Genomic DNA, 14,012 nt, shown 5'->3' with positions numbered 1-14,012 from the left:
ATAGGAATCGAACCCAGGCCATCTCAGGCGAGAGGGGCTACGACGCCGTGGCCCAACGCAGGTGCACCGAGGTAGCCACTTGACCACTTTGCGGCGCCGTTGGAAAGTCGGTTCAATGATGTTTGGCTATATACTGCATACTGCCCTGTGGTTGTGCGAAGTGATGGTTATAATGGAGAACCCAGGTTCATGGGCCGTAGTATCTACAAACATCGAGGTATACAACACACTCAACCCCCGAACCGTCTCGCAAGCCAACGGCAACTTAGTGGTTCTCTGTATTCACTAACCCGTTTCTCAACCACTCCGGCACAAACGCCTTGATCTTGACCTTCCTCTCCTCCCCTCCTCCTCCTCCCTCGCCCTCCTGTTGCTGTTCCAGCCCAACAACAAACTCATCCCCTTCTTTATAACCCACACCCCCGGACTCCCCCGGCAGCACAATGTCCGTCATGATTTCTAACCGACACAGCGCCAGCCCCAGATTCCCCGCGCCCCTCAACCACTTCCCCGCGCTCCGCCCTTTCTTCCCCACCCGCCCGATGCTCGCCTCGGGCGGTACCATCTCCGCCGTCAAGCCCGTCCCGATCTCGGGCGAATACGCCAACATCCCCGCTTCGTTGTCTTGCTCGGGGGGGTACAGCAGACAAGGCAGGATGCGCTTCCGCACCACCCCGCGATGCTCCGTGCGGATGGTCAGCTCCTGCCCGACGTAGCAGCCCTTGCGGAAGTCGATGGCCCCCATGCGGTCGATGTTGCTCTCGTGCGGCAGCGCCTGCTCTCGCAGGATCTCGGCTTGCCCCTCGGGGATGCCGTGCAGGTACCGTCGGATCGTGTAAGCGTCTTCCTCGACGGGGGAGATATCATCATGGAAGGGTAATGAGTCTGGAGTTGTGGGGGAGAAGGTCAAGATGCGGTAGCCCAGGTTGGGGGCGCGCGTGTCCGGGAGGGTGATTATAGTACTGCCACTGCTGCCACTGCTGCCAAGGTTGCAGAGCAGAGAGAAAGAGGAAGAGGCAGAGGAGGAGGAGGAGGCGGGTAGATTGTCGTCCCACGCCTGCCAAACCTGCCCCTCGCCGTCGTCCAGCAGGCGCACGTCGAACTTGGCGCGCAGCTTGTACCGCCGGATGTGCTTCTGCAGGCGGTCGGCCTCGGCGGCGTCGACCTCGAGCAGCCAGCTGTGGCCCGGCGGGTGGGACGTGTCGCGCACGTCGCGGTAGACGAAGACGTCGTGGAGCACGCGGCCCTGCGCCGTCAGGAAGGCGGCGTAGAAGCCCGCGTCGCTCCGCAGCGGTGACGGGTTGGGACCTGCAGGGCCGGGGAAGAGGTTGGCGGTGATCACCCCCTGGAGGTACTTGGCAGCGTCCGGGCCCGAGACGGAGATCAGCCTGCGCGAGGAGAGTTGCGCGAGGCCCGCCGGGGAGGGCCGGGCCGGAGCGGCATGGCGGGGCACGGAGCCGGAAAAGGTGCGGCGCTGCTGATGTTGGCGCGCGAGCCGCGACAGGCACCCGCGGCAGGTGAAGGTGCCGGCCGAGTTGAAAACCGTACGTGCCGGCTGCATTGGCTGCATTGCGGCGTCAACTCACTCTAGTTGGTAGTGTTCGAAGTCTGCGTTGGCATTGGTCATGTGAGTTCACTGGCAGTTCAAAGAGCAACTTCAAACTTCCCGGTGACGTCGATCCAACTATCCGAGCTCTCCGGTCGGCGCCAACAATTTTGCCGGTCGGCATGCGGGACATTGCAAGGCCGAGGTGGTCAAGGCGCGATTCATTGATCAGCCTTGCAGGAGGTGGGTCCGGGCCTGCGAGGTTATCGCCGGGTTCTCCACGTTTCTTTGAACTTTCGGGGACTCGGAGATAGGGTCGTCTTCGATACGTATCTACGGCACGGTACTCTCATCACCGACATTAACCAACTCCTTAAATTCTCGGGTAGCAACTTAGGCTACCGGACGGACATATGTGAATTTATCTCCAGAGTACCTTCGTACGCAAGCCTTAGCCCATTCATTATCTTGATTTGAGGCTTGTCGGGCGCGTCGGGAGCGGGTGGGCCACCTGCTCCCGGTCCGGGACGGAGGGACTCGGGCTCGTGTTGGGTTGTCTCGTCAGTTGACTCAAACCCTCGCCTCAACGCGCCAGGAAATCTTGCTTGGAGTTCCCGATTCAACGGTCATGACTTATGTAGCCAGCACGGTACGGATATTCTCATCAACATTCTTGGGACGGCAATGTCACAGCTATGTAGGTAGGTATCCAAATCTCGATCCCTGTCTAGCCTTGTAGTCGATTACCTACAGTACACCCTACCTAGTGTATATGCAAAGGACCTTCTTGTGCTACCAGAGTCCCGCGGCTTGTCGCGCAGTAGTCGACGAGATCGCCCGGAGAGGCGGGGTTCCGCCGATGAACTGTGCATATCAATTTCTTGCCGGAGTGACACCGGCATCAGAGGCGGTCTGTATCGTAACTCACAGTCAAACCTGGTCTCAATGCCTGTGCTGTCCCTTTTTTGCTTCTTAATAAGCGCGATAAATCCTTGGAATTGGTGCTCGAGATTTTGATTCATGTGCCGTATGCGGTCAACTGACGGCCTTCTGGTGTTTCACTCGAGGCCCAGTTGCCGAGACCTTGTGACGCCCCGCGGGATGAAGGGGGCCCCCACCCCTACAATCGGCGCCGTATTGTTGGCCCGTACGCGCGCTTTCCGAGCCCGAGCGAGCGACATACCTCTCTACCTTAACTAGGCCGGAAAGCCGTTAAGATACGCATCATACTTACACAGATACAGTCAGCCAACCGGCCAGCGTAATGATAGGTACGCTAGTGAGATACTTCGGATGGCGGAGAGGTCCGAGCTGATTGATAAGGACTCATCCATGAGCCGCATTCAGTAGGGTACATTTTTCTTGCTGCACGGTCGTCAAGGGTGGTGCCGAGATGCTTCAAGCTCACCGCTAAATAAATAAGTTGATGAAACCTCCGGCCGTCCTCCATTGATAGGATAGCGGACTTGAAGGTATTGACAGCACAGCCTCCAATACATACTAATGGATTGGCCGACGGACAGCGCCCTTTAAGCATCGTGTCACCAACTTCCCCAGATTAGTAGTTAAGAGAGTCAGTGTAACGTTGACAAGACGCCAACAATTGCCCTGTTGATCCGCAGCACATCATCCAAAACTGTAATTCTGCGGAGGATCGCCCAACGTTGTGGATTGCGCTGATCTCGCCCTGCCCAAACGAAATGACAATGGCTGATGAGAGTTGATCTGAACCGGGTCTCAAACAGAGTTTGAAATGGTCTGGGGAAGGATATGTTACACGTGGAGGAAGCCCTGCAATTCCCAGGACACTCCCTCCACCATAAGGCATCTATCCGTATGATCTCAGCCACCCTCCACATCAGGCAGCATCCGCTCTTGCATCAGAGTTGGACTCACAGGATTGGCAGGGCATTTGATGCGGTTGAGCCTGAGTCAGCTCGAGAAATTAGGCCCCCGCCTTTTCGCCCTGTAATTTTCATGCAGGCGAAGTCTTCAACGCAAAGCAAAGAGCTCACTCATCGTGTGAATGTGTGTTGGGCGGTGAGCCTGCAAAGGTGATCGGTGTCAAGCCAAATGAAGGGCCAGCGAAGCGATGCGTTGTGCCTGTCAAAACCCCAACTACTCCTTGCACCGAGAGGCCGAAACACAAACGGCGGGTCTGACTGGTACCTACACACGTCCCGTCCACTGCTTCATCAACTTGGCCGACCCAGCCAGCAGTCAGGTGAGCAAGGGCGTTTGTAGCAGTGACTGAGAACCTTGAAGATGAAACCATTGAATCCCTGACCTCGAGGCCTCGGCCTCGGTGACCACCCGCAACGCCGCGAGCCGCGAAAAACCCCAACACCCCAACACCCCGTCAGCGATAGCCAAGGATCGCGAGAAATGAGCGATGATGAATCAACAATTGCGCCATGCGCACGTACCTGACCAAAGAATCAGCAACCCAACTGGTCTGTCAGCTGTCTGCCAACACGCCCAACAACGACAACAACAACGGTAAATGAGAGCTTCGCAATCTCATTTTGCCCGACGGGTCTAATTTATGTGATCATGCCATGGAACTTTGTATTCGTAGGTACCGTATCCGCCGTAACTATCCTGCTCGCGAGTGCGAGTGCGTGTGCGCTGCCTAGCACATCCACGTAAGTTCGCATTGCTCACAGGATCTCTCCCGAGGTGCCCAGGAAGGCAGAAAATAAGCGAAAGCGATACAACAGTATTAACAGCGAGCAAATTTACGCGCAACTCGCGCGCTCGAGAAGAACCCTCGTGGTTTTCTTTCACTTGCTCTTCTTTTCACTAGGCAGCCGGCAGGGACAGTTCTCCGCTGCTCCGACCCCGTTGCCCCGACGGAAGGAAATTGTAGCCGGTCAGGTACAAACGGGGTCTTTCATCACAGAAAAGGGCAAAAATTCCTGACACGCGGCTCCACCACCCCAGACCGAGTCGTCTAAGCCGACGCCCGTGGCGTGGGTGTAGCTTCCGCTAAATCTTGTGAATCATACCGTCTGCTCGGAACCGATCTCATTGGCGACTTGCCCGATCATCGGCGACTGACGTTGACGGTTTCGGAGCATTCGTAGACAACGTCACAGACGACGACGGGCGAGATGGAACTGGATCGGTGTCAATCGGAGTGTTATCTCCGAAGTGCGTCATACATGCGATCATTTCGATGGTGTAAGATTCTTGATACTCATAGATCTCATTGTGATTGCAATGCTATCCGAGACGTCACTGCTTTCCCACTCTACCTTGCACAGCTTTGGTGTGGCAGGGAGCGGAAGAAGCGTGATGATGGAAAAAAAAGAAAGATGAAGTCCAGCGTCCGTCCGACGAAAAGAGCTCACTGTGTGTGTGTGTGTGTGTGTGTGTGTGTGTATACAACCCTTCAGAATCCAATACCCCGCCCATTTCCCATTCCAGTATCCCGTATCATCGCCCAATTGTGGTACTGAGTGGTGTAAGATTGGCGCGTCATAGCGCCTGAACTCTGTCAATGAAAAAAGAAAAACCGAAGACTTTTTGTTTTCGCTCCCGCCCATTTGGTATCATCTGAAAACGCCGGCTCATGCAGAAAGAGGAACTAACACAAGACAGAGAAGGCCGAAGACAAGCCGCTCAGTAGACTGATATCGCGGAGATGAGACCCCCTTGTGGCGGGAGGTAGTACTGGCTTTCTATGGGATCTGTCGCTGTTGTTGTTGTTGTGCCGCTCCCCTTCTGCGGTGCCTCGAACTCCGTGATGAGTGCCGTGGGCGGTGACGGCGGCATTGACTCGTCTTCTGTCGAGTCTGAGTCGTCGTCGAGTTCTGGCGGTGATGATGGCGAGGTAGAGTGTGATGGGCTGCGCTGCAGAGCCAGCTTGGCGTAGTCCTCCTCGTCGTCCATGTCGTAATCATCCTCCTCTTCGTGGTAGTCGTAATCCACCTTGTGAGGCAACATCGTGTTGGAAGGTATTCTCCTCAGGGAGACGGCATCGGCCATTTCAATGTCTTCATCGTCGCTCAAGTCACTGTCCGAGTCGGAGTCCGAGTCCGAATCCAACTCGGCATCCTCGACTTGCCAGTCGTGCTCCGGCTCCTCAACGATCGTGTCGGCCCATTGGATGTGCTTCTCTTCAGTGTATTGGGAAGCACCCCGGACGGACTGATTGAACCACGACTCTTGTTCCCTCTCGGCGTCGGCGAGCTCCAACATCAACGAGTCGAGGAGATTGGCGTGCCCGACAAGCAGGCGGAGGTTGTGATCGGGACGGGCAGCCTCATAGGAGAGCTTGGCCCGGGCCTTGTGGGCGAGAAAGTAGGTTTGGGCGATCGACATCTTCTTATTGGCTCTGGGTCTGAAAGGCGATGGGAGAGCTGTAATGGTTGCCGGTGAAGCGCCCAATGGCCTCGGTGATTGTTGTTTCCTTGTGGATGGGATGGGAAGAGGAGAAGACATTGTGAGTAAAGTTCGGCACGAGGCGTTCAAAAGTCCTTTGGCTTTTTTCCTGGTGACTCAAGGGCGCGAAAACCGATGACAGGATGCCCCAGTTTGCGGGTCTAGGGTGTGGGTTTAGACTTGGCGGGGTGTGACTGAAAAGCGGTATCGAGGACAGCGCAACAACCATGTGAAGCTGGGCTCTTGTGCTGGTGGGTCGGCAAATGAAGACCCTTTTGCAAACAGACAATAGGTAACGGCTTGGGTAAACAATCAAGTCCTCAAAGTCAAGCTGGAGTGTAGGCCTGGAGGATGCCTTGTGTCTGGGGAAAGGGCGGCCCCGAGTCCTTTTGTAAGCTTGACCGTTTGTTGGTGTTCGGCCTTCCAAGACACCGCTGGTCACCAGAGCTTGGCTGGTTGTATCATCCGCAGCAGCTGACAAAACCCGAGTCCGATCTCCACCTCGGCCCGCCCATTCGCCCACGTTACCTCCGCAGTCGTACACAACAACTCTCAGTTATTAATTACCCTTGCGGGTTAGTTAACGTTAGAGAAACGCGGCCCTCGGCCACGCCTTGCGCCGCCCCTTCCCGCAGCGTACAACAGTCGAGACTGGGACGCGGCGGCGGTGAAGCGGCATGGACGAATTTGCTGTCTCCGACGCACACACGGCCACATTTGATTTCCCCTGCGGGCCGTTTCTGCGAGCCCTCTCAGGCTCCAAGCAAACTCAATACGTCTCACCATTAACAATTTGGTGTGTTGTCGACGATACCCTGTTTCGGCCAACGGCGGTTGTCCTCATCGTGGGACGGAGTTATGTCCCAGCTTAACACCTTGCTTAACACCACCTCAGCCCTTAACCCCGGCCCACATTGATAACGCGGCGTCAGGATGAATTGAATTTCGACTCACCAGCGTAGTGTATGAGCGAAATGTGTCCGACATACGTATCTGTCATCTGGTCGGACTCGGCTAGCGCCAGAACCTTGATGCCTACGAAGTAGGCTGCTTGTTAATCAGCAACGCCGAGCACACCCCGCATTTGGCAGGGAGGACTCGCAGCATCTTCTGGCGGTTTCGCTCAGGACTTTTACTAAAGTTCTAGGTTTACCTAATCAACCGCCTTATTAACACATTTTTGCTGCACCCATGCCCATTCATTCATACAAATTTCCATTGAAGGCATAGTTAACGCACTCGCGCCCTTGCAAGCGATCATCATAACCCTAGTTTGTATGGATTTCTAATTCCATTAAGCGGCACGGAGCCTCAATATCTTTGCGGCATGGATCATTCTACCTCGACAATGCATGCGCGCCTTTTTGTTTTGATCTCATCAATCGGTGAGTGTTCAAAATGATTCATTGGCTTGACTTGGCAACCTCCGTTCAGTCCAAACAACCCGAGCTGTACGAGGGCCACGAGTCCACGACACCCCCACCTCCGACACTGAGGCAATGCACTCGTTTGATACGCCGGGTACATACTGTGTTCGCAACAGCAGGCGTCGCCGATGCTACAAATCGCAAATCTCCGCCACGAACGCCAAACCGGAAGGCTCGAGGTCGATTTCCGATTGCAATCCCCGACGTTGTAATGCATGGAACATCTGCAGAGAACAACTGTACCGCCCCCTTGCCGATACAGTCATCAACATGCGAAGAGGAAATGAGCATCTGCAGGGCAGCGTCGGCTGGGACCGTAACACCGAGTTGAAAACGGCGTTTGCACTGCCTGTGCGAAGCGAGAATTGGAATTGCGGATCGCATTGGTTCGCTACCGGCCTCGTCTGATTCGCCGGGTCCGCTCGTAGGGCTGATGAGGTGATGGGCACCGCAGCGGTGGGATTGGAAGACACGGCGGGCCGGAATGCGCTCTCCTGTCCCGACAGAGCTGCATCTGAGCTCTCTCACACGTGGATGTACGCGGACTCACGGCGCAGCTCAGCCACAAACATTCTGTCGGAACCGCAGATGGCGTCTGCGGTGCGTAGCTGACCGCATGGCCAGTGAGACGCTCAGGGCAACGTTAACATCATGTAGCACCCGTTCCTTGGTTTTGAACCGTCACCCAGCGATGCCGAACTCGGAATTCTTGTTCGAAATGCTTCCCGGAAAAAGGACGCGCCAGCGCCCATCATGAAAACCATGCTCAATACCTATCCGTAACGCGGACACATTCGACGCCATGGAATCCTGCGGATTACGAACGGCATCGCACTCGGGCCAATCAGAAATATCTCCGTGTCGGCTCGGCGACAATTGAACTTTAATAAGTGCTACGTACCCAGGGCCAGTACCCACATCTCCGAATGGTCCATGCATCGGGCTGCCTCGGATTCTCGCTCTCCCCCACAGGCCGCCGGGCCGTGGTGCTCCGTGGCTCAGTCATCCGTCTCCTGCCGATTTTCGCGATATACGGTTCTGTCACACGCGTTTGACGTCAGAGGCGCTACAGACAGTTTATCCGAAGATTTTGACGGGACATCTCGAAGAGTGTATCGATCAAAGAGGTTCGTCCTAGGCTATAATGCGATGCATCATGCAGGAGCGTCATGAGTCCTCATTTGCACACTTCGAGAATATCGATGCAGTGGAATACTCGGGGAGAAACGAAGGACGAGAATCAATTGAAGAGGTCGGTGAAGAAACTGTTGGAACAATGTATATCGCGCAGCGGAATATTTCGGGGCGTGCTAGGAACCCCCACACCTACTTTTTGCCGCTACCGCAGGTCAGCGGACAGGAACTCTTGGTTTGAATATCAAATAAGCTTCGAACGAATCTTGTACCATCGAGATGTCCCGGGCCGGCGGTTTCTCGTGGCCGACCGATATCCTCCAGACCCTCACATTGCCAGCCACACGGCGGAGTTAGACAGGACTCGAACTTTGGAATGCAATCCTGTGACAGGCGAGCAAGAACCGTATGCCAACATGCAAGCGCTTAGTATCGGGTAGCACTGATGAGCTGGTATTGGTTTAGAGGGGAAGGGGTGCCGGGAACTCGAAAGCGAGGTGCCTATGTTAATGAACAGAGTCAGAATAAAACTCACTGTGAAACTGGTTGCGGGTGAGGTTTCTGCTGCCGCGCGCCGTTTCTCCTGCGCCAGTGCATTCATAAGTGCAACGAGGTAATTGGGTCTCTTTGAGGGTCTGAGGGTATGTGGTGTTTTGGAAGGCCGCCGTGCCATTTGAATCGTCGATGGTTGTTGTTCACGCGATCTCTTCGTGGCAGAAGCATAAAAAGGGTCACATCGACGTCGTAGCACCTCATTGGTATCGACGCAAGCGAACTGAATCTTACATTCTCAACTCATATTCCAGAACTCACGAAGGCGTTATAGAGTGGGATCGTGGTATAAGAAGTTCAATCCAAGAAGAGGTGGGCCACCTGGATTGGTTATATGAGCGAGTATATGTCCCTACCTGGTAGTGTCCTCTGCTATCTCACCCTTTCATGATATCGGATGTACGGTATAGTATACAAGCAATATAGGTTGTGGATACTATGAACAACTAAATGTAGTCGAGACTGTCGGAGTACAGTACATAGGTATATATAGTAGATATCCTAGCCAACCTTACATCAACCATGGTTGTGGACAACAGAGTTCTCGTATCAATCATCTCGATATGTCGGGCATACTGCCTACCCTCTTGACGATCAAGCAGCAAACGTGGAGCGTTCCCTGTGAGGCTGTGACCGAAATCCCTGGGAAGCATATTGTGGCCAATCTCATTGGGGCGACATTTAACAGACCACACTGAATGAACTGGGACACGAAGATGCTAACAGACGCTCGACATTCATACGGCTCTCCGATAAGCGGTTGCTTGGTTGACCAAGGTATTATTTAACTCAAGTACGTAAATCAAACATCACAAGCTGTTTCCTGTTTCTGCACTATGCCACTGTCCTCATGACCTCAGCGAGGACGATATTCAGAAACAGAACACGCATCTTACAACGTCCACTCAAGCTTCTGCCGTGCGCGTTTGGAATATATGTCCGCGATCCGCCTCTACCACGACATGAGATGGTTCGATTGTGACCGACAGACTCTAGCTCGGAGGATACGAAGTATCAGTGGTGTTCTCGAGACTGAAGCTGTGGCTACATCCAGCCAGAAACAAGGTACTCTCCGCCTCGCTTACAGGTAAGCAGCTAACGAAGCCCGATGTGACTTTTCAGGTAGGAATATACATTCCTGGATCGGGTTGAGATTCTTTGTGTACCTTCCTAACGCCTCGAATTACCTCGCATCAGTATCACCAAGAGCTACCACTTACCCAATTTAAACATGATGCCGCTACGATCTCTGCCCCCCCCCGCCCCCCCCCCCCCCCCCCAATGACGTCCTCATCGATGTGCAGGGTATTGGAGTCACTTGTGGCACACCAGGTGATTCCCACACAGTTGCATGATCAAAACCAGCTGGAACTCAAGGATACCTATGCATTTGCGCCGTCCTACTTACCGCTCGGTATGTATCACGCCCATCTCTGCCCGGCGTCGCCCCCCTTGCATGACATAGAGAGACCTAGAAACCCTATGTGGCACTGAACCATCCCGTGATATGTACAATGCATGCAAAAAGCACAACCACAACCTTAGAAGTGAAAGATACATTAGGAGATTGCATAATGAAACCCAGGCCTGTGTCTCTCTCCTTCCATCCGTTCCCGATGCCAAACCATCAGATCCCATGATTAGTACCTAGCACCATACCAAAGCCGCTCCCACTCGCCCACCATCCACCCGTAAGCCTGCAGATGGATATGATGTCTGGTCACCCACAGCGCCAGCCCGCCCAGCACGCCCAGACTCCCCAGCACCTCCAGCGCAATCAGGCCCTTGTGCCGCAACTCGTCCGCGACCTCCAGCAGACCGAGCGGATCCTGCCTGTGACGCCGGTATTGATGCTGGTTCTGACTCTGGAACTTCTCCCGTTTCCTCTGTCCGGCCCTCCCGTCACGCGGTACTCCCAGAGAGCTCGAAGAAGGGACAAATTCCCCAGCCGCAGCTTCCGCAAAGTCCAGACTGGATTTATTCACCCCCCTACCCTGCCCTCGAGTCGTACGAAGCTGATCCGCGACAACGAGACTCCCGTCCCTCACACACTCGCTGATCCGCTCAGCCAACCACATGGCGCGCTCGCCCCTCGCGAGTGCGGCATACTGCTCCCTCTCGCGCGCCAGGCTCTTCTGGAGGTCGGCGGCCCAGTTCGCGAGCCGCACCTGTGCCAGGCGCTCCTCCCGCTGCGTGTGATCGGCCAGGCGGGCGAGCGCATAGCTCGATGATGTGGTGCCCATCGGGGTGGCGAGGACTTGGTCTGTATAGGAGCGTGAAGGCGACGGCGGGGATAGCGGGGAGGATGAGGATGGGCTGATGTTGAGGTTGGGCGGGAGGGTTTGGTTACGGAGTAAAGAGGATGGTCTGGCGGGAGGGAGGTTTTCGGCTTTGCGCCACTGCACGTACTTGCGCGCGACCGAGTGGCGGAGCCAGGACACGCCGGTGCTGCTGAAGACTTGCTCGACGAGGGTGGCCAGTTCGGTGGGGATGAGGGGTTGGACGTAGTCTGGTGACATCAGCAGGCTTGCGTCCATGGTGTCGTGGTCCGAGCCGGTGGCGCTGGATATCGCATAGATGCCCTGTTTCTCGGGGTCGGAAGACACGACGGAGTTGGGCGAGGGCATGGAGAAGGAGAAGGGCCGAATATTGGCCTCCTTGAGCTGACTGTACATCTGCTCCTTGCTGGCGGCTACCTGCTCGGCCGACATCAAGTCGGCCTGGGCGAGCAGGATGATGATGTTCGTAAGGTGTGAAAGCTGCCGTAGATACTCAATATCGACGAGCCGCAGACCTGGTCCATACTAGTCAGCACCAACTCCTCCGAACTCAGCGGCAGCGCATCTCATACGGTTCGAAACCAGGTAAAAGACGGCGTCAACCTGGACACCACCCTCTCCACCTAGCAAGTTGAGAAGGTCTCCATCGCTGAGGAGACCGGTGTTCATCCGCTGCAGGTGGGCTTCTATGTACTGCGCCACGGGCGTTATCGTATCCATCGACTAGAGAGGGTCAGCCGGGTCCTCACACCCTGGTCTCGCACGAGGGAGTGAGGGAAACACACCGATGATCCGCTGCCGTATCCCGGGGTATCGACAAAGCAAATGTTGCGATCCAGCACGGCATCGCCCAGGCTCTTCCTACGCCTCAGCAGCCGGAAATCGTCCACCTCGGACCACCAGTCGGGGTACGGCTTCGTGCTCGCATAAATCTCGGTGATCTGGCTCGTGCTGGCCGACTGCTGCCGCCGGCGTCCCCTCTGCTTTCTGACAGGAGCTCCCATCACACTCGGTATGGACCTCGTGACAGACGAGGACGGCAGCGCCGACGGCGTGATGGGGTCCACATGCACGATATGCTCGCACGACTGCACGATGGCCTTGATCAGCGAGGTCTTGCCCACCCCGCTGTCGCCGGCGACCAGCACTTTCAGACGGCCCATGCGCTTGCCCTCGTCGGTAAACGGTCGGCGGCTGGGCATCTTGATGCTGGGCATGACCAGCTGCGGGGCGCTGCCGCTGTCCGCCATGGACGAGCCGCCCACGCCGGGGTCGCCACCGCCTTGGTATTCCTCCTCCTCCGCCGCCTCCTCCTCCTCTTCGGACTCCACCGCGACATCGCCGCTGTCTCTCATGCTTGGCGGGCGGCTGCCGAGGTCTTCGGATAGGCAAAGCGAGTTGCGCCTTGAGGAGACGCTGCTCAGGACCGACGCGGCACCGGATGCTCCCAGGAGGACAGGCGTGAGAGGCCGAGAAAGGTTGGGAGTGTCTGTTGGTCTGTGGAACGGTGAGATGGGCCGTGACGAGTCGTATTCGTCATGTCTGAGAGCCTCGACGGGCCCCTTGGAGCTCGACGGTCGACCGGCGGGCTCTTTGTCTCTCTCAAGGTTGTACTGCGATCGTCCCCGGGCTTTGGGCGGCTCGGCGTTCTCGGGAGGCGGGACTGTGCGGTGTTCCTTCGGGCGGTGGAGGGCTACCGGTGGAGGTTGGGAAGACGAGCCGATAGAGGACTCGTCAGCGAAACAATAGCTCATTTGCGGAGCGGCTGGAAGTCTGAAGGTCGAGGGACCGTCGGGATCGGAGGTGCAGGGACGCCTGTGCGCGTCATCGCCAGAGAGTGGTCGCATCGTCGCCGGACTACATGGAACGAGCGGAGTGAAATGTTAAACTGCGGTATGCAAGACGGGAAATGGCCCGGAAAGCTTCTCTGTCGAGGGGTTGCAGGTTGGTAGTAAAAGTGCTAAGACAAACAGAGTAGGCCTGGAGGCGGTAAGAGGTGAGGTGCCCGTCCTGGTGTTAGCGGGCGGACGTGTAACCCCCATGTTCATGTTCTCGGGATGCGGGGCAGTATGTAATGTAGATGTACCTGCACTGTGCAGCATATCTCACCACATTCCTTGTATCAGCTGCCGCAACAGGGCCAATGATGACATCCCATCGAGCTCTCGCAGTGGTGATCGGTCGACTTAACCCCGCCTTCCCCATCCTCGTTCCAGGCCATGCGCGGACGGTCCGCTCGCAGGAATATCACCCGTCTCGGCATGTGTAGCGTACTGTGTAATGCAGGGGTACCCTTGACCCTGAATATCAGGTATGCGACTTCATCACAGTCCTCCATGGCCCTTCCCGCTTTTCTCAAGTGCTGGTTTAATCGTATAGAAAGAACTAAATAAAGCCCAGCCAAGAAAAGAAGATGGAAAATACGGCCTCCAGGAACACGCCGTCCATGGAGATGATCTTATGATAAGGTACCTTAGGTATCAAAACGCTACCCGACTAGATCCTGTTTCCTTAGGCTGTAGTCGGTTACGAAAAACACATGGGCGAGGGCCGTTGACGATGGGGGACATGGTCCTTCTATATATACCTCACCCTATCGTGGCCTTATTATCATTGACCGACTCGGCGCGAAACCCGGGTATATTTGGCTCCCATGACCCCGGTCTCCCCGGAAGAAAGCTTCCGCGG

The 14,012-nt window shown here is 55.8% G+C and overlaps 3 protein-coding genes across 3 annotated transcripts; all 3 read right to left on the bottom strand.

Moving 5' to 3' along the window:
• Positions 1-265: 265 nt before the first annotated feature.
• Positions 266-1,561, bottom strand: B0T15DRAFT_403232 (putative transferase CAF17, mitochondrial; the record flags this gene model as incomplete). Its single annotated transcript, XM_062865195.1, has 1 exon — positions 266-1,561. The coding sequence occupies one exon, from the start codon at positions 1,559-1,561 to the stop codon at positions 266-268; it is 1,296 nt and encodes a 431-aa protein (XP_062717717.1).
• Positions 1,562-5,170: 3,609 nt separating this feature from the next.
• Positions 5,171-5,872, bottom strand: B0T15DRAFT_496416 (uncharacterized protein; the record flags this gene model as incomplete). The annotated part of the gene is made up of 1 exon (XM_062867177.1): positions 5,171-5,872. One exon carries the CDS (start codon positions 5,870-5,872, stop codon positions 5,171-5,173), a length of 702 nt encoding a protein of 233 aa, XP_062717716.1.
• Positions 5,873-10,612: 4,740 nt separating this feature from the next.
• Positions 10,613-13,477, bottom strand: B0T15DRAFT_286947 (uncharacterized protein). Its single transcript, XM_062863655.1, has 3 exons — positions 12,110-13,477; positions 11,897-12,047; positions 10,613-11,839 (listed from the first exon to the last, which is right to left on the bottom strand). The coding sequence occupies exons 1-3, from the start codon at positions 13,169-13,171 to the stop codon at positions 10,686-10,688; spliced, it is 2,367 nt and encodes a 788-aa protein (XP_062717715.1). The 5' UTR covers positions 13,172-13,477; the 3' UTR covers positions 10,613-10,685.
• Positions 13,478-14,012: the final 535 nt, after the last annotated feature.

The sequence above is a fragment of the Chaetomium strumarium genome (genome assembly GCF_033439665.1).
Source record: "Chaetomium strumarium strain CBS 333.67 chromosome Unknown B0T15scaffold_7, whole genome shotgun sequence".
Taxonomy (NCBI): domain Eukaryota; kingdom Fungi; phylum Ascomycota; class Sordariomycetes; order Sordariales; family Chaetomiaceae; genus Chaetomium; species Chaetomium strumarium.
The sequence above is the reverse complement of the archived record's forward strand: the minus strand, read 5'-3'. Positions and strand labels throughout refer to the sequence as shown.